The sequence below is a fragment of the Glycine soja genome, chromosome 12 (assembly GCF_004193775.1).
Source record: "Glycine soja cultivar W05 chromosome 12, ASM419377v2, whole genome shotgun sequence".
Classification (NCBI taxonomy): Eukaryota; Viridiplantae; Streptophyta; class Magnoliopsida; order Fabales; family Fabaceae; genus Glycine; species Glycine soja.
In genome coordinates this window covers 3,842,631-3,866,082 of record NC_041013.1, presented here as the reverse complement: position 1 = coordinate 3,866,082, position 23,452 = coordinate 3,842,631, and the positions used below count along the sequence as shown (strand labels likewise).

The window sequence follows — 23,452 nt, the reverse complement described above, 5'->3', positions numbered from 1 at the left end:
TCTTATAATTTAACATTTATCAACGAAAGAATATGCCTTCATATAGTATACCAATATATGTGTGTGTTCAATAATTTGCATAAATTTGATCTCTAAAAGAAAGAAATCTAATGAAGTCCATCACAACTGCACCAGCACCAAGATGTGAGAACTAAAAAATAAGGTAATAATGCCCCCCATACATAAAATGTGAAGCTGCAAAGCTTAAAGGAACCTGTTTAGTGCCCAATCTTGAGACCCACCCAAGGTGGTTGCAAATGTGGTGGACATGAGTATCTACACATATCCCTTGAACATTGTTCCATCCAACATTCATAACCTAATTGCACTAACAAAATTAACTTCAGAAAACTAATGAAACATATTGCTTGAATTAGAAAAGCTATTACACATACCAAATGAGCCATCTTAGGACCAATTCCAGGAAGTAACAGTAGTTGCTCAATTGAGCTAGGTATGTCCTTTTTTATTCTCTTATGACTTATTGTGTATGCCCTTTTTCATACCTTTTCAATTCATTGTGATGAATAAATTAAAAAGTTAAATACGGATTTGTTGAAAAATATAATTTTATTTACAAATATTTGCAACACATATTATTTAATTAGTGTGATAAGTATTCTTCTGAAATTAAATTTTTTGATATATTTTTTAAAAGACTACAAAAAAATATCAATGAGATAAAACCATGTTAAACCACAAGATGTGGTAAACTCAAATAAATTAGGACAAAAGGTGGACTTTCAAACCCTTAAAACAGCATGTACAAAACTGGTCGCCACCTTCCATAGTATACTTTGTGATATTAATCCTACCTCATTTGCTATTGGCCCTACACACGAGAAAAGATCCTCTTACCCCTCTCAGTTATCCCTTCCCTCTTCTCCTTTCCCTTCACAGCGCCTCCAAGGCTCCAACCCTCCTTCTCACCCTCACCCAATCACTGTGATTTCCTATTCAGATCAGTTTGTGATGATGCGCAGTCACAACAAAGAAAGAACAAAGGAAAGGATAAAGAAAAAGAAAACTAGAATTAGCTTTTAAAAAAATATTCAACAAATTGTATTGCTTTTACTTTAATTTTTTTTAAGTTTTAAAAATTTTACCTTAATCTCTCATAATATATTTATTTGTCAGTTTTTGTCACTGCCAATATCAATTTTTACTTTTGTTATGCCATCAAATTAGTTAAAATAATATAAAAAGCACAGAAAGATAAGTTTAGTGCAATGAATAAACTTTAAGAAAATAAAGTAAAACTTTTTAAATATAAAAGTTAAACTTAGGTTATGTTTCATAAAATTAGTTAGAAATCGAAAAACTAATAGCTAAAAATTAAAAAATTAATCTATTATATTATAAGTATTTAATAAAATCAGTTACTAAAATAACTAAAAAATATAAAATAATATAAAAATAAGAAAATAATGATTTATTTTAAAAAGATAATAAAAAAATTGAATAAATATATTAAAGATAAAAATAAAAAATCAAAAGCTAACATTTTAAAAAATATTAAAAACTATTAAAAAATTACTTACTAAATAACCAAACAAGTTTTTGAGTTAATAAAAAAATTTAAAACTAACTTAAATATCTTACCGAATATAATTTAAACTTAAATATAAATATCAAAATTATAATTTAACCAATAATTTCTTATTAGGATAACTCATGAGGAAGAATTACTTACAATGATTGAAACTAACTTGTATTATTTGTTACATATTTTTACTATTTTTTTATTTCTCTTCAACTAAATAATTTAACCTATCATTTTATTTCTCAGCAATTTCTATTTTTTTGTTATATTTACTTTATTTCTCTCTTTTCAACCAAATACAATCTTAATTATCCCAAAATTGCATATTTTGACCACAGCAAATATCATTGTTTGCAGTATTTGGAAAAGACTATTTGTACACGTCAGTACTTTGCGGGGTGTAATTATATAAACTTTGCCAAAGCCAACAAAATGCAAAATGGTATCATGAAAATTTTGCTGCAGGGTGCTCTGTATGAGCCAACACTATGTTGACCATTAACACTCTTTATCCAACACGTGAGTTCTCCTTTGCTCTGCAATTTCTTTCTGCATTTCGATTCTTCAAAAATTTTGTATTGCTTTTTTGAAACCGATCAATTTGTTTATTTCCGTTTTTCTTTTGTTATTTTATTTATATTGGTGGCTGAAAAGCTTGAATTTGAGTGTTTAACATAACATGCATTCGGTTTCGTATAGGTTGTTGTTCATTGCCTTTTCGATTAAAGAAGACACTGTAGGGTTTTGAACTCGAAAATTGTGAGGTAAAGCCTTATTTCCACCACTCTTTTGAGGGAATTTTACTGTGAACAGTGTTGAAACGTTTCTGAAATTCATTGCTGGTAAAGTTTGGGTTTTGGTGATCATGCATCATGCATGTTCAATCAAAGAGTGTCTTTTTGTTATTTGATGATTTTGTTTCATTTGCTCCGGCTGTTCTATTTTGTTCTCTCTCTCTCTCTCTCTTTTACATTTTTAAAAAATTGGCATTGGGTATGACTATCTGATTTGAGCAGTTGGAGTGGCTTAAAAGGAGAAAATCTGTCCCAAGATTTTTTTTCATCCACAAAATTCAAACTCGAGACGTTGTTGAAGGGGAATCAAGTTTCTTATACATTGGTTTCACCCAAAAAAGAAGTTCCTTATACATTAGAACCAACAATTAGTCTGTTTTTTTTAAAATGTTTGCCTAGAAAAAAATTTCTTTCCCGACAATGCAAATTTTATTCTGATACAATTTTGTCCTTTTCTCTCGTTTATCATTTTTTTTTCTTAAAAGAAATGTTCATAGTTTGGAGGTCAATGGTTTATCAATAGACATGATTCATGATGAAAAGCTATGGTGTCATTTGTTTCTTGTAGCTGATTTACCTAGTGGGAAAATGCTTGTTGTTTTGAGAAATATTGGTAGTTTGTGTTTCCCTCCTTGCAAACACAAAGAGACTCATGCACTTGTTTCACAAGAATGTTCTGTCAAAATAGTAATCAGTATTTTTTATTTGTTCTCCTATGCTGTGGCTTCAGACAGCACAAGGTGACTAGCCTTGAAAATCACTGGATAGAACATGGCTCCATCAGATGTTTGTCTATCCGAGGATGCAGTTCAGGTATTCATAGAGCACTTGGTTGACCCGTTGCTGCCAGCAAAAGCATCTGTCCAGGATAATCCCACACCATCTCAACAGAAGTTAGTTGCAAATCAGGTGTCTTCTTTTTCTGTCTCTTTTATGCTTGTACAACAATCTGACAATTAACGTATGTGATTTATTTGGACACTGTTTTAGGTTATGCTGTTTTTATTTATGGTTTATTTAATTATTTTTTTTAGTATCATTGAAGATGTTGGTTTTAATAATTATACAACAAGATTATTTTCACTTTTATGGTTTCCTTATTGTACAGATCTATTTACTTTACTTCTATGTTTTGCCTGCATGGAGTGTAGAAAGCACAGATAATAGTTTCCCCTAGTGAAATGAAATCAATTAGTTATACATGAGAAAAAAGTGGGAGTAGCAGAAATGAGAATGTTAAGATGAATGTCTAATCATAAAAGAAAGGACAGAATACAGAACGACTATATACGAGAAATATTTGTGCAGCAGCCATTGAGGAAAAACAACAATCCGACAATTAACCTATATGATTTATTTGGACACTATTTTAGGTTATGCTGTTTTTCTTTATGGTTTATTTTATTACATTTTTGGAGTATCATTGGAGATGTTGGTTTTAATAACTATACAACAAGATTTTTTTCACTTTTATAGTTTACTTATTGTACAGATCTATTTACATTACTTCTATGTTTTGCCTGCATGGAGTGTATAAAGCATAGATAATAGTTTCTCCTAGTGAAATGAAATCAATTAGTTATGCATAACATACATGAGAGAAAAGTGGGAGTAGCAAAAATGAGAATGTTAAGATGGATGCATGGTCATACAAGAACTGAAGAAAAGACAGAATATGGAATGACTATATACGAGAAAATATTGTTGTAGCAACTATTGAGGTGGAAAAGATGATAGAAAATCGGTTAAGGTGGTTTGGACACGTACAGGAAGGCCACAAGAGGCACCACTTAGAAGAGTAGATTGCATGATTTTAATTCTGTGAAAAGGAGAAGATGGAGACCAAAAAGGACGTTGGAGGAAATTGTAAAGGGAGATCTCAGGCTAAATAATATTCCAGAAACCTTGGTTTTTAACTAAGCCGGATGATGTTTGTGATTCATGTAGCGGACTTCACCTAGTGGGATAAGGCTTTTTTGTTGTTGTTGCTGTAGTTATGCATAACATTCTCAACTCTTTAAAAACCTTGCAATCTATGCCTAATGAGATTTGACCTGCTTAACTAAAGAGGAGTATCTGTTTTTGTTAGGTAGCCAAGTAACACAATTCCTAATGTTAACCATCACTTTAATAACTATAATGCTCTTTCATTTCACCTTAGAGGGCTCCTGTGTAGCCTCCCGGAGCATTTATGTTTGTCCCCATGCACCTCATTAAAAATGGAAAGAACAGGTTCATATTGCATTATGATATACAAGTTACTAGTATCACAAATATGTGATTATATATTTATAGGAGTGCATGAGGAGGATATCATCATCTCTAGTTACTGATTTTTCTGTTTGAGTTTTTTGGTTTTAGGTGCGTTCAACTGTCTTACTGTACAACTACTACCATAGGAAGCAGCACCCTGAGCTAGCATATCTTCCATTTAATGAATTTTGCAAGTTGGCTGTGGTTTTGAGGCCACCTTTATTAGCATATATGCAATTCATGCAAAATTTAAATGAAGAAGAGCTCACTGATGTAGAGAAGCAGCTATCATTGACAGAAAAAATGATTATGGAAGCATGTGATGTGTGTAAATGTTTGGATGCATCAAAGGATGCTCCTAATATAGAGGGATGGCCCATTACAAAAGTTTCTATGCTTTTAATCGACAGTAAGAAGGAGAACTGCTTTTTGCTGTTTAGTTCCATTACCAGTGGGGTATGGTCTGTGATTGAAAAAGGTCTGGACACCTCCAGTCAAAGTTCTCTGGTTGAAAAAGGTCTGAACACCTCCAGTCAAAGTTCTCTGGTTGAAAAAGGTCTGAGCACCTCCTATCAAAGTTCTGAAGTTACATCAGGATCAAAACAGTACAAAAAGAGGAGAGTCATTAAAAAGTCTGCACAAAAGGAATTAAAAGTTGATGAAGATGTATTTCTACAAGTTGGGTATTCTGCTGTAAAGGAAGCCACAGGTAATTATCCTTATTATTGAATTTAGGAAGGGGTGGGGGTGGGGCACATAGAAGAGAATATTTTGAGATAATTTAGAGGATGTGCATGCCGTATTGCACTGTTCTTCAGTAAAAAGATTAGTATATAGGTTATGCAAGACATATAATATGCATAGGACTTGAAATAAGTGAGCAATTGAATATTATTTCTCTGGTCATTTCTGTAACTAACTAACTAATTCTAACCTAGTAATTGCAGGCAAAAAAATGCTGATTTGCTATCCTAATTATAGAAATAAAGGAAATTAATTTCAGGAAATAATTCTGAAATGAATTTGTATAGAAGCAGAAATAAATATCTCATGTTACAGCACTTTCTCTAAGCCTCAAACTAAAGGTCAGCCTTATCCACATTTTGACTAGAATGCAACACTACATGCATCATGCTGTATACCTAGGGTTGATCTCTATCTACTCGAGGTTATTATTGTGTTCAGATTTTGTTTTACCCTTTTTATCTCATGATTTTTTTATACTAAAAATATCGTTGCATCATATATTTGCACCTGATAGTTAATGTTTTAATTTGTTTTAACATATGCTTCTGATACATAAATAGCTGAATATGATTCTTGTACTGTGGTACAGGTATCAATAACACTGATATTATGCTTTTGGAAAGTGGCACTGTCTATTCTGAGAGCAAAGAGAAGGCAGCTTCTCGCTTTTATATAATGCAGTGCTACCGGACGATCAATGAAGAAGTTATTCAAATTCCTCTCCAAGTTCTAATTAAAAGGTTCGTTTTTATTGCTATTGTTTTGCAGTTGTCTGATGACTCAGGTCCCAGGGGTTCTGTTTCTGATGACAGGGAAATGGGCCTTTTTCCTGTCTGGCAATAAATCTCTGATGACACAAAAGTTATTCAATATTAACCTTCCATTTTTATATTTTAAAAAAATACATAATTTTGCACAGATGTTTTTGGGTAGATAGGATGGCTACCTGTTAGCCAAAATGCTGTAATCTTATCAAAAGGGTGTATGTAACTGGACATCAAAGAATGATGTCTACAGTAAGTAGAGCTTCTTAAGTAATAGTTTTGTTCCTAATTTAATTCGTAGATATTTGTCTCTAAGCTTTCAAATGACCATCACAACGATGAAGTAAAGCTGAACCTGCATATGTTTTTGGATAACATTTGTGTCTTCTTTTTGCATAGCTTGCAGGGTCCTTTGGTCAGTAAGAGTTCTAGAAGTTGGATGATCACTTCAGTAATCGATTACTTCCATGTGCTTCCATACTCTGAAATAATCTCAAAGTGGATTTCTAGGTTGGCATGGTTCTCCTTTGTAAAAATCTTTATTTAGATTGACTTAGCAGTATTTTGAATCCATATTCCATAACCAATGTTATTTTCACTCTATGCTTCATGACTTCATCAAGTATGCTTGACTTGAGGTCATAAGTTTGGCAACCTACAAGAATAAGAAAAAAGTACAACTAATGTCTTCCCTTAAATTTTATTTCTGTGACCATGATTGTGCCTAAACCACAAGCACATCTATGATTAGTGCTTCCAGTGGCACCTTCTGAATTAGTCTGTTTTGATACTTTTACAATATCAAATACATATTGTGGGATTTACTACCGACCTGAATTATTCGAAAAGCCTTTTGATTCTAGCATTCTCAAGCCTTGATATCATAGAATTTAAAGCGATTCTTTAGTGCTAACATTCAGTTTTACTCATAATTATCATCTGCCGCAAGTAATAAAGTAAGGTTAATGTATGAGTTCCGAATATTGATGAACCTTGTTGCTCATGGACTCAGCACTTAGTTGCGTGTTGGATGATTTGCAGATATTTGTTCCAAGCTCATCCATGCATTGGCTGTCTCAAATCCTTAACACAATGTTCCTCTATTTATCAGTCATTTCCATTTTTTTGGTCACTATCTCAATGAGCTTCACTTTTTATGTAATATATTCTATCTTGGCAGAGGAGCATTCTCAACTAGTTTGCAAGATTCAAGGGTAACAGAGAAAAATATAAAGGTGAACACCCCTGAAGCAACAGACTTCTATGTAAATAAGGACACATTTACTGCTCTTGATAGTAAGCCAAACAGTGATAATATTGATTTACCGAAGCAGAAAGAGCACCATGGAAGTTGTACACCTGCATTATCTTATTATATCAATGAGCCCATAGAAATGGATGTGAATGAAAATTCAATTTTCAAATCTCAAAATAAAGAAAAATGTCAGTATATTATTGGCAATACTGTACAAGTTGGTGTAGATCAAGAAAAAAACTATCTATCTCTGAAGTATAATTCTAATGCCTATGCAAGTGCTGTTAAGGTTTGAAACCTGTCTACTTTTGTAATTATTCAATTGATTGTTTTCCTTAGATTGCGTTCGGATGTGTTTTCTTTGATTACTTTTTCTAATAATTGTGTTTGGATGTGTTTTTTTGGGGGGAATTGGGGGGGAGCACATAAACAGCTAAAATTACGACCTTTTTATTGGCTAGACTTTTTTGCTTATGAGAAAAGAGCTTTTTAAAACACAAGCTTTGTGCTCTTAGATAACCAATAGTTTAGCTATACGAGAATCCTTAATGCAAAAATGCTCCAAAATTGGAAACTTGACTATATTGTATGCACATCATATGGTAGCTTCCATATTTTTGGTATATTCGGGAATATTGTTTTGGAATATATGCAAAAATATTGGGATACCAATCAAATTTACTTGCAAAATCATCATTTTTTATCCATAGCCATTTTAATTTTGTACCAACTAATCAATATTTCTACTAATATTTTCTGACACTAATTTATGTACACCTGCACAAATGGAACTAGGGTAGCATTTGTCTCAACTTTAAAAGAGAAGCTGTGCCAAATAATTTAGAAAAGCACTTGAAAATAATGAACAAAAGCCCTTAAGAAGAGCTTCAATAACCTAATTAGAGGGACTTCTGCTTTTAATGTGTTATCTTTCCCTGTGAGTAAAAGCTTAGATCTGCATTAAAGACCAGAAGAGGATTCCCCAGCTGTAAATATCAACTTACGATCTATTTATAATATTCAAAATTATCAAAATGTTCCCTATACTTTGTTACAAATTTCCTCTGTATATGTACCAAAAATTCTTTTATAAGTATTAATTTAACCTTTTTAAAGTTGTCAAATGGTCATGTTCAATATTCATGAAATATTTTTAGTACTATTATTCTATTGATAAGATAAATCTTACCGTTTTTATGTTGCTGATCAAGTAAAAGTTATCTAGATGACCTTTATTTCAATGTTTATTAACTCATCGTAATTATGCTTCTAAATAAGCAGCACGTTGCTGCTATCATGATGCTTGAGCTTAATTCTGTTGTTTATTATCTCTCATCTAGCTGAATGTCATTGGTTTGACAGGCTTTAAAGGTTGATTCAACAAGGATGCTCATTGCTGAAGGTGGAGTCAACAATCTTGCTTCTTTGCACAATAATTATGCCAATGGACCCAATACCTCATCTGAAAAAGGCATACTAGTTAACTATACTCCGACTGCAAATCATTCTAACTCAGATCTAGAGAAGCTCCAAATTCTTTCAGATTCAAAAAAGATATTATCTCAAACTGCCCTAGCTGCTTTGATACGAAAGAGGAATGAATTGGTAAAACTTTTCATTGCTTTCTTCTAATTACAAGAATGATTATACTTTATATCTATTCTCAGTAGCTATGCATGGGCACACTGAGGACATACACTTGATATACTAGAAGAACATATATACATGTTCCCTCAAGACATATATATGTTTATGTTTTAGCAACTTGACTGAACTCACACTATCAGTGAAATAAGTTGCTTATTACCATCATTTTTGGCTTACTTACTGCAAACTTTGACTTTTAAAAAAAAAAAAAAAGAGTAGCACATGTACACAGTACACAATGTACATGCTCCCATGTGTTGTGTGCCAATTGTTGGTACTCTCATTATAATCAATTGTATATGGAACTGTTAAAATAGTATTCTGCCTATTTCACCCATCAACTGCTCCCATAGCCATACCTACTTTACTGCTTTTACTTAATTTTAAGGATTGCCTTGGTACTATGTTTTGGATGCTCAGAAATTCCATATTTGTATTTATCCTAGACTTAGTTTCTCCATTCAGGCCCTTCAGCAGCGCAAGATAGAGGATGAGATTGCTGTTTGCGATAAAAAAATTCAGAGAATGCTAACCGGTAAGTTTTCCTTTCAGTGTTGTTTGTTTTGCTTATCTGGTGCACTATTCTATCAATATGACCCCCCCCCCCCCCCCCCCCCCACAATTTATAGTGTTTCTCAGGGTTTATCCTCTCCTTATTTTTTTTTATTGTTGTTCTTAGTATTTTGCTATCAATCAAACTCTCAAGCAAGTCTGATGCTGGTTTAGGCAGTGATTGTTGGATTCTTGTAGGCATCTTTCTCTACTTCTAGTTAAGACCAATTGTATGATTCAGTGTCATCAGTACGGTATCAGGTTCATTAAATTCAACATTGTTCTTTTTTCTAGGGTATTCCCATGGTGTTGGGATCTCATGAATTCAACTAGCGTAAAAAAAATTTATGGGAATATGAATGGTGTTAGGTCTCGTCAACTCAGAAAATTCCTCTGTATGGTGTCAAAATCTCGTGAAAGATAATATGAATTCAACAAGCATGTTATGTCCAAGAATCAGTTAATCAAAAGAGTGTTTATCCTTGAATTTGAAACTTATTAAGTGTATTTATGTTTGGTTATCTGGCCTGTGAATATCACTCCAACTTAATTCCTCTACAAATTCAAGCTGTTGTGAGGATCTTTGATTTTCTTTGTGAACAATTGCGTTAATTTGTACCTAATATATCCTATCTTTGCAAATCAGAATCCTACAGTGTACAATCCTGATGATTTTTTAATACTAGAATTAGTTAGAGCCTGAGAAAATAACTGACTTGTGTGAACTGTGAACCAGACACCTTATGTGTCTTCTGGATTTAATGTACCAGATTCCTTGCTGATGCTGTGAACTAACACTGATACCTTGTTCAGACCTTGTATGATTCAGTATCTGGTTCATTAAATTGAACTGTGAACCATATACTAGAATTAAAGATGAACTGTGAAGTGTGAACTACCACTGATTTTATTTGTGTATTTTGGACAAACATAGATGGGGAAGACAACTTTAAATTGAAGATTGAATCAATTATAGAAGGCTGTAATGGTACATGGGTAAGAAATCAAGAAAGGACGAGTGAACAACAAAGCTTACCTTTTGAGAGGAAAAAATTGTCAGAGGCTGTCTTTTTAACACAAAGTCCGTTCCAGGTAAGTCATTCTATTTACTTACAAGTGTTTACATTTGAATTTTTTTATTACTGCACGAAACCTAAATATATGTTTTGTTGAGTTATTTGTCCTGTTTAATAGGTCTATGATTTGTGTTTCTAACCGTGATGCATTAGTATAAAGTAATTTCAGGGATTTGTGTAAAAGAGGACAAAATGTTTTGCCACTTATATTATGCTTTATTATTCTATTTAGTAGTATGCACACAGGATCGAATGGTTGTTGCTAATTTCTTGGAAGCATTGTTTCTGGCAGACACATGAGTACTGAAACTAGAATGAAGTGATTTAAGAAGTATTTCTGTTGGGTTTGTAAATTGGATTTGATTTGAATTGAACAATGCCCCTCAGTGAGCATCATTTATACGTTGCTTGGCTTCATCTTTGCAATTATACAGTTTTACTGCTTGGCTTCATTTATATGCCCCTTAGTAGTCCATGCAAGTCTTCAAATATATATAATACCCAAATATGGCTAAAGATTCATCCAAAAGTGCATCATGAGGTTAACTTTGTTCATTTTGTGCTGTGTACATCTTGGTGAAGCGCCTCAGTTTGACATATTACTTACCAACCTCTGTTCTTTGATCTTTTTTCTTTTTTCTTTTCTTGTATGGCATTTTTCAATAGTATATATTTTGGGACTGATTTATTAATTAGCACAACGATCCAACCATCCCCTTTATCTTCATTGAAAACAAGTATTTTGAACCTTGTTAATCAGCAGGAACTAGACAATATATTTCGTGAAAACTATTGGGTCCTACCAACTTATCATTTATCCCATGCAAATGGTATGTAAGACTATCTAATTTAGCCAAAATACATGAGCAACATAAGTTCTCTTCATGAATCAAGTTATGCCCTATTAAATTTAATTAGGTATAATTAAGATTTAATCATTGCACTTTTTGTTCACCTTATTAATGGCCAGTAGTTATTCATGTGTCTATGTTGAGGAAATATTATGCAGCATGATCTGACAAATCAAGTCTAACGATTGTTTCTTTTGAAGGTGGATTCAAAGCCAATGTAATTGTTAAAGGAGAGGACTTTCAGTGTTCATTTGAGGGTATCATGGGTTCCAATCCTCCTGAAGCAAGAGAATCAGCTGCAGCTCAGATGTTGACTCATTTTAAAAATATGGCAAAATTAGCCCAGTGATTTTGGGAGCTTAGAAATGGCATGCTTCCCTTGTGGTTCTTGGTTTTCTCCTCTATAATGACAATATAAAGAAAACTGTAATAATTCGTATGGTTATTTTGTTATAGACACATTGATGGAATTAATGACAATTCTTCCATTTCTGTTTAGTCTTGTTTGGAAGCACGGTGTGCATGAAATTAATCATGTCAAATGCTAAAATGACTCGTGTGAAATGTTAATGACACAAAAGCTATAAACAACAGCTTCCATCGAGACGTCACATTAATGTGACACATGACAAAACATCTGGTTCAATTTTTCCCTCACATTTTTCTTTCTACATGGTTGCTAAGTTAGTTTGTGTACATCTTGATTTTTTTTTAGATTATTAGTACACGACCAAACTTGGATCTTTTTTTCTTTAAATTTAAAAATTGATTTTCTTTATAAAAAAAGGTTCTTTTTAAAAATGATTATTAAGAAATAGATAGGACTTGTTTCCTAAAAAAGTAGAAAATTACTTTTAGAAAAACAGTTTAGATAAATACATCAAAAAGGCACAAGGTAGCCTTTTTTTATTAAAAAAAAGTGTTTTTTTTATAGATAAACTTAAAACAAACTCGCTATATTCTCAAAAGTGACCCAAGTTAAGGGGTTCAATTAGAAAGATAATCCCAAAATAGCCTAGGAAAACATAGCAGTTTAGGCTAGGGAGTAAAAAGAAACAATATGACGAACATTAGTCCTCCTGATTAACATTGATGGAAAAATCTATAACATTGTATAAAGGAAATATCTCTTGTTAACTACTTTTTGGTGTCTACTTTTGTTTAATATCATTTTATCCTTTCTTGATTACATACTCTCACACCTCATTTGTATAATTACCCTTGAAAAAAGCTGTTTAATACATAAATGGCAGAAGAAGAAAAAATACCAAAAAGGCTCCACTACTCACACATTACCCATGCAATCACGTCGTCTCTCTCGCCTCCCCATCTATCTCACCCTCAAATCCCTCGAATCATCTTTTCCAAATCGCACCAGTTCTGATAGCACATGTTTCAATTCAAGTTTGCTATGTTTGGGTGAGTACGTGACGATGTAGAAGGTTTTCCAGGCAGCATCGAAAGGGCTCATTGATTTGACCACCATTGGACAGATGGACATACGTTAAAGACCAAGACAAAAAAACAATGTTAGATAGAACAGACGAAGGTCACGAAGCACATGAAATTCTGAAATGGATCAATCAGTCTTCATCTATTTCTCCTCCTCCTTTAGTTCTGTTTTTCTTAAATGGATCAGCCTTCAATCTTTCTTTTTGGGATTTTGTTCAGTGAGTTTTTTCCTCTGTCTCTTCACTAAAAATCTGATCACATGGAAAATTGTTGTGAAAGATGACAACAAATTGTTTTCTTTTGTGTGTGTGTGTTTCTTGAATATGTATGTTTGATTGCATACATAGTAGTACACGTATTTAAAGATGGAAAATGAGTGAGTTTGTGTTGTAACGTTTGTTTCTCACTTTTAATTCAACAAAGATAATTTCAGGCCTATGGGATTTGGAGACTGCCATTGTCAGATGACCATTGGTAATTCCACCTATTTTTGTCAATGTTTAATTTTATGGTTTTACTACTTAAGAATTTTTACTTGGGTATTACAGGGAGAAGATTAAGCAATGAGCCAATGAACAAGAGGCAAGTTGTGGAAGCAGAGATGGAAGAATATCGATAGACTCTTTACACAAAGCCTTGAGTTTTACTATTGTATATTCTTTTTTCATCTTATTTGTTTGTATGGGCTGTTTATGCCATTTTACTGTAACATGATTGAAGAATATTCAAAATCACATTCTATCTTTGCTAACCGTTTAACTTATAGCGTTTGTTACGCATTACGATATAAAATAAAGATAACAATCCAAGACAAATATTTGATTTTTTTTTATCACGTGCACAAGCAAAATAATATAAATTTACTGAAATATTCTTTCTAAACTTAAGTATCTTAATATAATTTACATTCTTATTATATTATTCTTATTATATTTTATGAGAATTTAAAATATAGAATTCAATTTAAAATATATGATTATTATAATTGATAGATAATATGAATTTAAAATATATGATAAAATAAAATTCATGTACCTAATAAATAAATAATGTGAATTTGATTATATTATGAGACTATCATTACCTTGTTGGTAAACCAAAAATTATCCATGATTTTTTAAATAATAAGTTAAGTCTTTTTCAAAAGGGTGAAACAAAAGTAATTTGTCTTATCTAATATTGTAAATTTTAACAAACCAAATTAACCATGTTTTTCATAAACTGTTTTTAACCTCTTATGAGGAAATCTGACATTATCAAGACTTCAGCACTTCAAAATTTAAACAAATATCCAAACACTTCAACAATTGTTAAACTTAAAGGCATCCATCATGAGGGTTAAATTGTAATAAAACCTTTGAAATAAATAACTGACCATTATTAACTTTTATAAAATGCGTTAAATGGTAGTGAGCATTTTTTTTTTAATAGTTGCTAGTAGTTGACAGCAATAGAAAAAGGTTCTATCCCTTTGACAGATCATTGACGTTTTTAAGCATGCTGTTGGCATCTAATCCTAATATCCTATAATTACAATAATACAGAATAGAGACAGAATAAATGATTACACACTACTATAAATCGCTTTGGACAATTGTGGATCTCAGGGGAAGGGAGATGAAAGGGAACTCTTGTACTCAATCAAATGACATTTAATTTAAATTTAAAAAATCCCGACTTTACAGTAGAAATCTTTCCTTTTTCTAAATCATTGGGGGAGAAGGAAAAACCGAGGAATTAGAAATTTGCATCATCCTCTACAAAATTCAACAGAAACTTCAAAACCGAAGACTTAAGATCCCCACTCACTCCTTTATTTTTGGTTTCAAACACGCCCTTCATAATTCTCGTGTAAAGCCTTTCAAGTTGTGGAATGCTGTAATTTTCACTACGCTTCACAAAAAGCTGCTTGACAGACTCTACTTCTCCTAAAAATTCACCGTCTAGCACTGTGACATCATCAGGACTGTTGCCATCAGCAAGGTTATTTGTAAAAGTTCCATGCAAATCTCCTTCAATTGACACATGTTCCAGCCTTTCAGAATTTGTGTCATTTGCCTGCTGCTCCAGGGAAGACTTTGATGGCACCGAATCTTGTTGTGACTTTTCTTCTGCTATGAAACACACATTTTGAATAAACTTTAAAATCAGTATTTGAACATCAGGAAAAGAGTGAACAGGAAATCAATCATTAATTAGAAATCAAACATTAATTAGAAATCAAGCAACACCAGTATCATTGTTTTCTTAAGCATAACCAAGTATACAAAAGTTAAGTACATGACAAGCGAGGACTTGAAGTAGTATAGAAAATCCACAATTTTTAAAGATGTCTACCTACTCATGACTATCACGCCTCACCCATGCTTATGAATTACGACAAAAACAACAGCTCAGGTTAAAATATTGACACATCCATGTTCCGTTATTCCTCGTCTTAATTTGGATAACTTGAAAGTATTCAAACTTCCACGAATCATGATAGCAAAACAGCAACAATGGTATGTACGACTATGGATGACTTTAAGGAAACCATTCTATACGGAAATAATTCATACTGCAAATGCATTCAATTCATACCTGCATGCACTTCGGCAATCTTCTTAGTTCGCTTCAATACTTCATAACTCTGATCCATATTAACCTCTGGTTGGACATGACGAAGTCGAGCACTCATTCTAGTACTCTGACCCAGCTGCACAACAGGAGTAGCAGGGAAAGTAGAATCCCCTAATTCATCAGACAACTGAACTGGGCCACCTTGGCTAGCAATCTTGTCGCAATATGCAACCAGTGCTGGATCCATCTGTGAGAGCATTCCATGCACCTTAAAAAAGTAAGAAAAAAGAGTAAGACAAAGAAAGCATTTGCTAACAGTCAACATCAAAAACTCCAATGTATAACTTAAGGCAAAAGAAAGTCCATGTACCGCATCACGGAGCTCACAAGCTCTACTAACAATCCTAGCACCATTGTAATCCTCTCCATTGTAAGCCTGAGTTGCAGAAAGAAGGATCAAACATAGGACATGCTTTGAATATTAGAAGTATTTTATGCAGCATATTCAGCATATATATTGGCCAACCAAAAAAAGAACACTCAAGGCACAAGATACATGCCTTCGCATTGGAAACAATGAGATTGATGTCCTGCAGGAATGCAGCACTTGTAATATAGTGACCATTATCAACATGCTGCAGAATGGTAGCCATGTCCATTGGGTTCTGTATAATTGAACGATAATTTGGTGCATCTTCGTCTGTCACTGGATAATGGAAGGCATTAAATCGTTTGTCATACAGAATCCTGTAATAGGGACAAAAAATATATATTCAGACACAGAGAGGGTGGGGTGGTGCATACAGTTAATTAAAGGCGTCAATGAGTCAAATGAAGGAAACAATTGTACATAAAGCATAGGTCGACATACCGGTTGCAAACATCTCTAAGGCACATTCGCAATCTACGAAGTGCATGTTGCTCAGCTTCCACCTTTGCTTTTAGCTCAGACACTTTTGGACCACTAGCCAATTTTGGAGCCTTGGGAAGTTCAGGGAGGCATCCTGCATCCTGAGATTTCTTGTTGATTCCCTCCAACAATATTGACATAGCAGCTTCTATCAAAAGATTGAAAAACAAAGTCCTATCTTTGGCACATGGCATATTCACTTTATAACTGTTCCAAAAGGAAATAAGAGGGTGAACACAGAAACAAAGGCATGAAGAATAATACTTTTCAGATTCAAAGAGGAATATATAGATTATTAGAAACGTTCAGCCTTAGCATTTGAACAAACCTACAGTTATTCAAATACTTGTGGGAATAAATAACCAACTATAGAAGCTTAGGTAAAGAAACAGGGCACTGAATAAGCATTAAAATTTGTAATGCCGGTATTTTACCCCTCTTAATAGTAATGATGCATGAAAAGTAATGTGATGGATACCTCTGGCCTATTTTTCCTTTGTGAAAACAGGAATTTTGACAAAAGAAAGAGTTTCAGAAAACACTAGCTCTACATCAGCAAACTTTAAGAGATTTTTTCTCCTATAAAAAATGCAAGCCTTGTTGAATTCCATTAGTAATTTCCACCCTACAAAACCACTCATTTATAACAATATAATTACATACATATTACTGGTATAAAGAAAAAAGAAACTTTCTTTGCCTCGGAACTAAAAAAATAGATTTGCAGTAAATTATATCAAGCGTACACTGAGCGATGAGGGAAAATGGAAGTGGGCACTTCCTCAACTTCAGCAAGTGTAACTGAGGATGTACCAAGCAGTAAGATAGGCAAGTCAGATGGTAATTCTTCTAGCAAAGTCAGGAGAACAGCCCTGAGCTGTTCATGAGCCTGCAAGATAGTTAAACCAATCAAGCACAGGTCACATCAAAAACAGCAATTCAATATCAGGAGACCTGTCAGAGTAAGAAGCAAATTTTGGGCATGCAGATCAGTCCATTTTGCATATATATTTACAGATAACCTAGATATACTCACAGTCTCCCACCAAACATCAAATTGTGGTAAGTAGAGAATTGATGGTGTTGTTCTTCTAGCTTCACCAAATATATGTACCAATGCCTCCTCTGGTGTCTTTGCACTAGGATCTGACAGAAGAGATGGAAGTCCCAATGAATGTACTGGAAATTTTTCCAGCTCATGTAAAACCGCAGGGCCAAGATGATCCTGTTAAACTAGAGCAGTAAGTATATTCAGTCTTCAGTTGCTGTAATGAAAAACTTCCAATAATATTTGAAGGTTCCAAGATAATTACCAGCCCTGTACCTTCACCACCACAAAGCATAAGCCTAGGCCGATACACAAGTGGAATTGCAGACCCGTAGGAGAGCATCGAAAGTTTGGTCAACTCTGATGTAATTGAAGCTGGAGGGAAAATATCAGATATAATACTCATGGCTTTCTCTAAATGTCTCTGAAGACATGGTTGAACTACTAGAGACAATGGCCTAGAGTGCACGATAGCTCCCCTATGAGCAGCAGGAGTAATAGTAGACATGGCTTCAATAAAATGAGTCTTTTCTACCTTGACAGAATCAACATCAATGACAAATTTGTCATCACTAGTATAAACCTGTGGATATTTTTGACGGAATGCACGGATGGCAGCTTCAGTACAAAGAGCCTTCAGGTCAGCACCACAGTAACCTACACAACTAGCTGCAAGTTCCTTTTTCAGCTCATTTGGAGGAGGATGCTTCCACTTACGAGTGTGAATGTCTAATATCTCGGCACGTGCCTCACAACCAGGCAAGGGAAAGTTAAACTCACGGTCAAATCTACCAGGGCGTCGTAAGGCTCCATCAATAGCATCAATCCTGTTGGTAGCTCCAATTAAAACAACTTGCCCACGAGAGTCAAGACCATCCATCAAAGCAAGCAAAGTGGACACAATGGAATTGTGAATTTGTTCTTGCTTACTAGACCTCACAGGTGCAAGTCCATCTATTTCATCAAAGAAGATAATAGAAGGTTGATTCCTTTGTGCTTCCTCAAAGAGTAGTTTCAATTGTCTTTCAGCCTCACCAACCCACTTGCTTAACACATCTGCTCCTTTACGCATATAAAAGCTAACCTTCTGGCCAGCTTTAGAAGCAGCACAAGCCAAAGCTCTTGCAATTAATGTTTTCCCTGTGCCAGGGGGCCCACATAACAATACCCCCCTAGGTGGAGTTATGTGGTAACTTGCAAAAAAATCTGGATACAATAATGGAAAGAAAACCATTTCCTTAAGAGCATCAATGTATTCGGAGAGCCCACCTATATCATCAAAACTAACACTATCATCAACCTGTAAGGGTTGGATATCTGCCCCTCCCTTAGAGCTTGGTCCAGCAGTTTGAATCCCCGAAGTTAGAGTAGCCACCGCATCACCCTGATGACCCCAACCTGATGCAGCAAGATTTAATCCGAAAGCTGTTGTTCCATGCATGTCTAAGCCCCCAAATAGCCAAGGAGGACCAGATCTGTTGCCACCTCGCCCCCATGGAATAGCTGGGCCTTGGTCCAGCTCATCCACAAGAAGGGAGTCATCAGAATCTTCAGGCCTCGCTAAACGATGACGCTTATGAACTCGTGATCCACCTTTCCTTACATCCCTGCTGACCTTAGTTCCCATACCTTGATGTAACACTCTTCGAGGAGATCTTGGCTGGGCCTTCCCTTCCTCCATAGAGAACCTGCGGACATCTGAACGATTTCGAAGATCATAGCGCCTTCTTCCATCCTGCTCTTCTTCACCCTCTTCATCATCCCCATCTTCATCACCTTCGTCCTCACCTTCATCTTCCCCCTCAGCATCCCCCTCAATCTCCTTTTGGCCATCATCTGCATCATTTTCCTCAACATCATTTCCATTTTCTGTTTCATCCTGATCAACCTTTTCTTCTGAAAGGTCTTGCTCATCATCTGATTCTAAAATTAATCGTTCTATTGCAGCACCCTTTGAACGGCGAGGACGCAGCCCTTCACGTCGAGGTGTTTGTTTAGTCTCCGCCACTCTTTTGCGCTTATTAGACATCAAACCATCCCGTCTGTCACTATTTTTCATCCGGTTTCTCAATGATGGATATGTAGGTGGTCTCTGAAACATGGCCTCATATCTTCAGCCCAAATTATAGCAAATTCAAGTTTATCACAAAAAATCTTATATTTAATGGAGTATAAAACCTCACCATTAAGTCTTCGTCTTCAGCTCCAGAGCTGTCCGTAAAATCTTCAAGATTTACATTAAGCCTTCTTTTCCTTGTTGAACGTCGAAGGTTGGCAGAGCCAGACTGTGAGAAGCACAGATAACACAACCCAAGGATTTAAATATAATACTGACAATTTTTTTTTTTTTTGATCAGCAAAGAATACTGACAAATTACATTTATCATCTGATCAAACCAGCAAATGACATGATTCTTAGCAATAAGTGAAATAAATACACACAAGTACAAGATAGGGAAAATAATTAAATCCATCACTACCTACTAAGTTCACAGCCTTTAGTCTTTATAATAAATTATACCAACTAATAAAAAACAATCAGTTGCATCTGTCAAAGATGTCAAAAGAGGCCAAAACAAAGAAACAAGACGAATAGCTACTGTGTACAATCATATCCAGTGAAGCAGAGCCCAGAGTTTTATGTTAGTTATGGTATCTGATCAATCAAATTTGATTGCTAAAGTAATGCTTTTTATTAAAGTTATCAGTGAAAGCAACGGAGGAATGGAAGAACCAAGTATCAACTATTATACCTAGAATATTAGGCTCAGACAATAAATTACTAAGTGTTTGGATGTTATCTCCCCTTGTTAGTACAACACTTGTTATGTTTGAGTAATTCTATAATTTCCATGTCTTAGGAAGGACAGTTCATGCTATTATCTCAGTAAGCAAGCATATAAACTAGTTTGCAGTAAACATAATAATATTATGCAGGAATTTTAAGAAAGGTTATTGGCGGGTTCTCTCTAACAAGCCCAAATTTTGATCGAAATAGACCACAAAGGAGTAAGAAGTCAGAACCTGGTGATTTACAACTAGACCTGTTCAAGGTCCTATAACCAGATCTAAGGGACCAGACCATATTAATGATCTTAAAGAAAGTCAGCCAACATCAATAACTTCACAATTAGATTATCATGAAATGATATGCAGGAAATCATAATATCCACGACACATTTTCCAGCACATTTAAGAGGTAAACCTTTTGCAAAACTATAGTATACAAATACAACTAATTAATAGTATTTACTATGTTATATCGTATAGCGGAGTAAATACTATGTCGTCAATGAACACTATATCGTATAGCGGAGTATTTACAACTAATTAATAATATTTATCTGCAACTTGTCAAGCCACCACAATTGCCTTTTTATAGTTTTATGTTTTCACTATTTCCTATACAAACATTTGAAAACAGGAATATAGAAACTTTTTCTCAATTCTCAAACCAAATGACCTTAATAATCACATAGATATATTCTTGACCCTGAAAAAAAATCATAGATATATTCATAATTTCATATTTCCACATATTTACTTAGAAAGGGCGGGGGGATGGGGGATTTCATTGGCATCCATGTGACGTCGGACAATCTGAGTGATTTATATACAGAATATGCAATTTAAACAATAAAATAGATAGCCATCCTCATTAAGAATTATGCGTCTAGAACTTATTCGATACACAGATACTTACATTAGTATTAGAATCTTTTGATTTTCGATTCCCCGGACGCAACATCTTAGCAATCTGTGAAGCTGCCGTCCTTGTCTTGATCTTGCTTTTCCTGGTGCGCCTAAGGTTTTGGTTGTAATACAAATATGGCCGGCCATAAACGTTTGGCCTTGTCTTGATCCTATCACTTGAGCGCACCTGTCTGGAATCAGGGCCATCTTGGCCTGACCGTTTTGGATACATGAAGCAATGCTAAATTTGGCAATTAAAAAAAATTCACATGATCAGCAGATCTCAGTCAGCAACACCTGCAGAAATCAGCAGAATCTACGACACTTAAAACTTTCCCAACACACGGGAGTACAAAAAAATAACACAAGGTTAACCAAAAACACCAAGCCAAGGGCATCAAATATCTCACACCAAGGTCGTCCTTAAATGCATGAGGAATATCAAAAATTAAAGTTGCTTTTGAACATTTTCTTCTTGATAAAAAGGACATTGATTATGTCATAAGCATAAAACAAACAATTAAAGGACTTCACCACAGGTTCACATAAAACCGTTTAAAACTTATACTAACTAAAGGAAACAACAACAACAACAATGAAAGGCTTTTCCCACTTGCATGGGTAAAATTTTGAATACTAGTCCAAGAATCACAACAAAATCATTGCTCTACGGAACATTGAGAAGTCAAATGTATGTCCAAGACAATTTAGGTGAAAAAACTACATAAACATGAAATTAAAAAGTTCAATTTATTTTTTTTTACATTAATACAGAATGTTGTCTATCATAAGGATACAGACAGAGAAGCTGCAACAAAAACCAGAAACACCATCCTCAAATTAAGATTAAACATTCACCATAAATACAAGTGTCGTATTCCAACATGCAATCCTCAAACTAACCTCCAAACAAACACCGCATTCATCATTCAAATTAAAAAAAACAAAATTATTTAATATAAGGAAGAAAAAAAAAAACAACGTTTTTCGCAGCAGGAAAAGTGAAGCGAACAACAAGGAACAAGATAACCCAAAATCCATGTGGGAAAAAAACACAGTTATCAGTGAAGTTGACAGTGATGCGAGTGTTGTTGTGAGAATTGGAAACAGAAAAGGACGCGAATAAGAGGGGGAAATCGAGAGCGAACCTGATCCCGGGGAATGAATGCACGACGAGGTTAGTTAGGGTTTGGCCGAAGGAACGATGAAACGCATCACTTTGAGTTTCAGAGTCCAAAACCAAAAACCCTTTCCGTTGTTGTTCTCCCTTCTTCTCTTCTCCCCATTCACACTTAGCTCCAAACCAAACGCCAAATATTTGTCTACTGTGTAACCCGGATCCGTACAAACCGGATCTGATCCCTTCTGTGACCCACCCAATAAGCGTGTAATGGGCCATTCCGGAGCCCAAAAAGAAACCCAAACATTTTATGGCGGGAACCGAAATGTTGCTATCTATTTTTTCTTTTCAGGCCGAATAACTACTTTGAGATCAAGATTCTGGATACGGTTCAAATTTTAACTGCAAATATCTCAACCCTTGAAAGATAAAACATTTGTTGATAAATTATTAATTTAATTTTGGTTAAACTGGTGATTATTGAATATATATTGTTAATATTATATATTGTATTTAATAATAAACTGAATAATATAAAAAATGCATCATTTTTAAACTATCATTAAAAATTTAAATTATATAGGACATGTTTGTATAAGTTTTTTTATAAGAAAAAATATTTTTTAATAAAATAAAAAGTTTTTCTTTTGTATGTGTTTGTCTAAACTATTTTTAAAAAAAATAGTTTTCCGTTTTTAAGTTTAAACAATCTGGTCAATAATATTAAAAAACAATAATAAAATGTTCTTTTAGATACTAGTCTAAATGAGCTGTTGTATGGGATTCTCTTAAATTTTGTTTTATGATTTGCATCAATGGAAAGTTTTTAACAAGTATCGAAAGAAGGACATATCTATAAAGACTTTGACGTTTAAGACAGTATTTAACTTAATAAAATTATATTATATAAGAAATTAGATAACATGTTACACAATTCTTCACTTTCACCTTGGTTATGTTTATCCAAAAAATCATATACAGATAACAGTAAGTCTTATTCTATGTAGTGTCCAAACTTGTGACAGTGGTTGCATGATTTTAAATATTGATTGTCAAGTGACAAATACCCTAAAGATAAAGATCTTGAAAATGAATTAGAATATGATTAGTATTGATGGAACAAACCAAATCACAGTTACCAAGCGAGGCTACAGAGTCTTATCATACTTTCTAAACAGATTATTAGAA

The 23,452-nt window shown here is 34.1% G+C and overlaps 2 protein-coding genes across 5 annotated transcripts; one reads left to right on the top strand and one right to left on the bottom strand.

Annotated features, from left to right (window-relative positions):
• The first annotated feature begins 1,951 nt into the window (after positions 1 to 1,951).
• LOC114380200 lies at positions 1,952 to 12,032 on the top strand. Of its 3 annotated transcripts, none has more exons than XM_028339171.1 (11): positions 1,952 to 2,062; positions 2,243 to 2,307; positions 3,068 to 3,246; positions 4,699 to 5,299; positions 5,927 to 6,077; positions 6,501 to 6,611; positions 7,282 to 7,336; positions 8,719 to 8,961; positions 9,469 to 9,538; positions 10,490 to 10,647; positions 11,683 to 12,032. In XM_028339171.1, the coding sequence occupies exons 3-11, from the start codon at positions 3,109 to 3,111 to the stop codon at positions 11,701 to 11,703; spliced, it is 1,548 nt and encodes a 515-aa protein (XP_028194972.1). In that variant the 5' UTR covers positions 1,952 to 2,062; positions 2,243 to 2,307; positions 3,068 to 3,108; the 3' UTR covers positions 11,704 to 12,032. The 3 variants fall into 3 exon arrangements, with proteins under 3 accessions (XP_028194972.1, XP_028194970.1, XP_028194971.1); XM_028339169.1 differs by having other exon boundaries at positions 7,282 to 7,645; XM_028339170.1 differs by lacking the exon at positions 2,243 to 2,307 and having other exon boundaries at positions 1,970 to 2,062; positions 7,282 to 7,645.
• Positions 12,033 to 14,537: 2,505 nt separating this feature from the next.
• On the bottom strand, positions 14,538 to 22,446 carry LOC114378339 (ATPase family AAA domain-containing protein At1g05910-like). Of its 2 annotated transcripts, none has more exons than XM_028336907.1 (11): positions 22,293 to 22,446; positions 21,155 to 21,441; positions 19,635 to 19,736; positions 17,717 to 19,543; positions 17,440 to 17,628; positions 17,150 to 17,292; positions 16,365 to 16,610; positions 16,054 to 16,240; positions 15,864 to 15,929; positions 15,515 to 15,761; positions 14,538 to 15,048 (listed from the first exon to the last, which is right to left on the bottom strand). In XM_028336907.1, exons 2-11 carry the CDS (start codon positions 21,374 to 21,376, stop codon positions 14,672 to 14,674), a joined length of 3,606 nt encoding a protein of 1,201 aa, XP_028192708.1. In that variant the 5' UTR covers positions 21,377 to 21,441; positions 22,293 to 22,446; the 3' UTR covers positions 14,538 to 14,671. The 2 variants fall into 2 exon arrangements, with proteins under 2 accessions (XP_028192708.1, XP_028192710.1); XM_028336909.1 differs by having other exon boundaries at positions 14,538 to 15,045.
• Between the last annotated feature and the right edge of the window lie 1,006 nt (positions 22,447 to 23,452).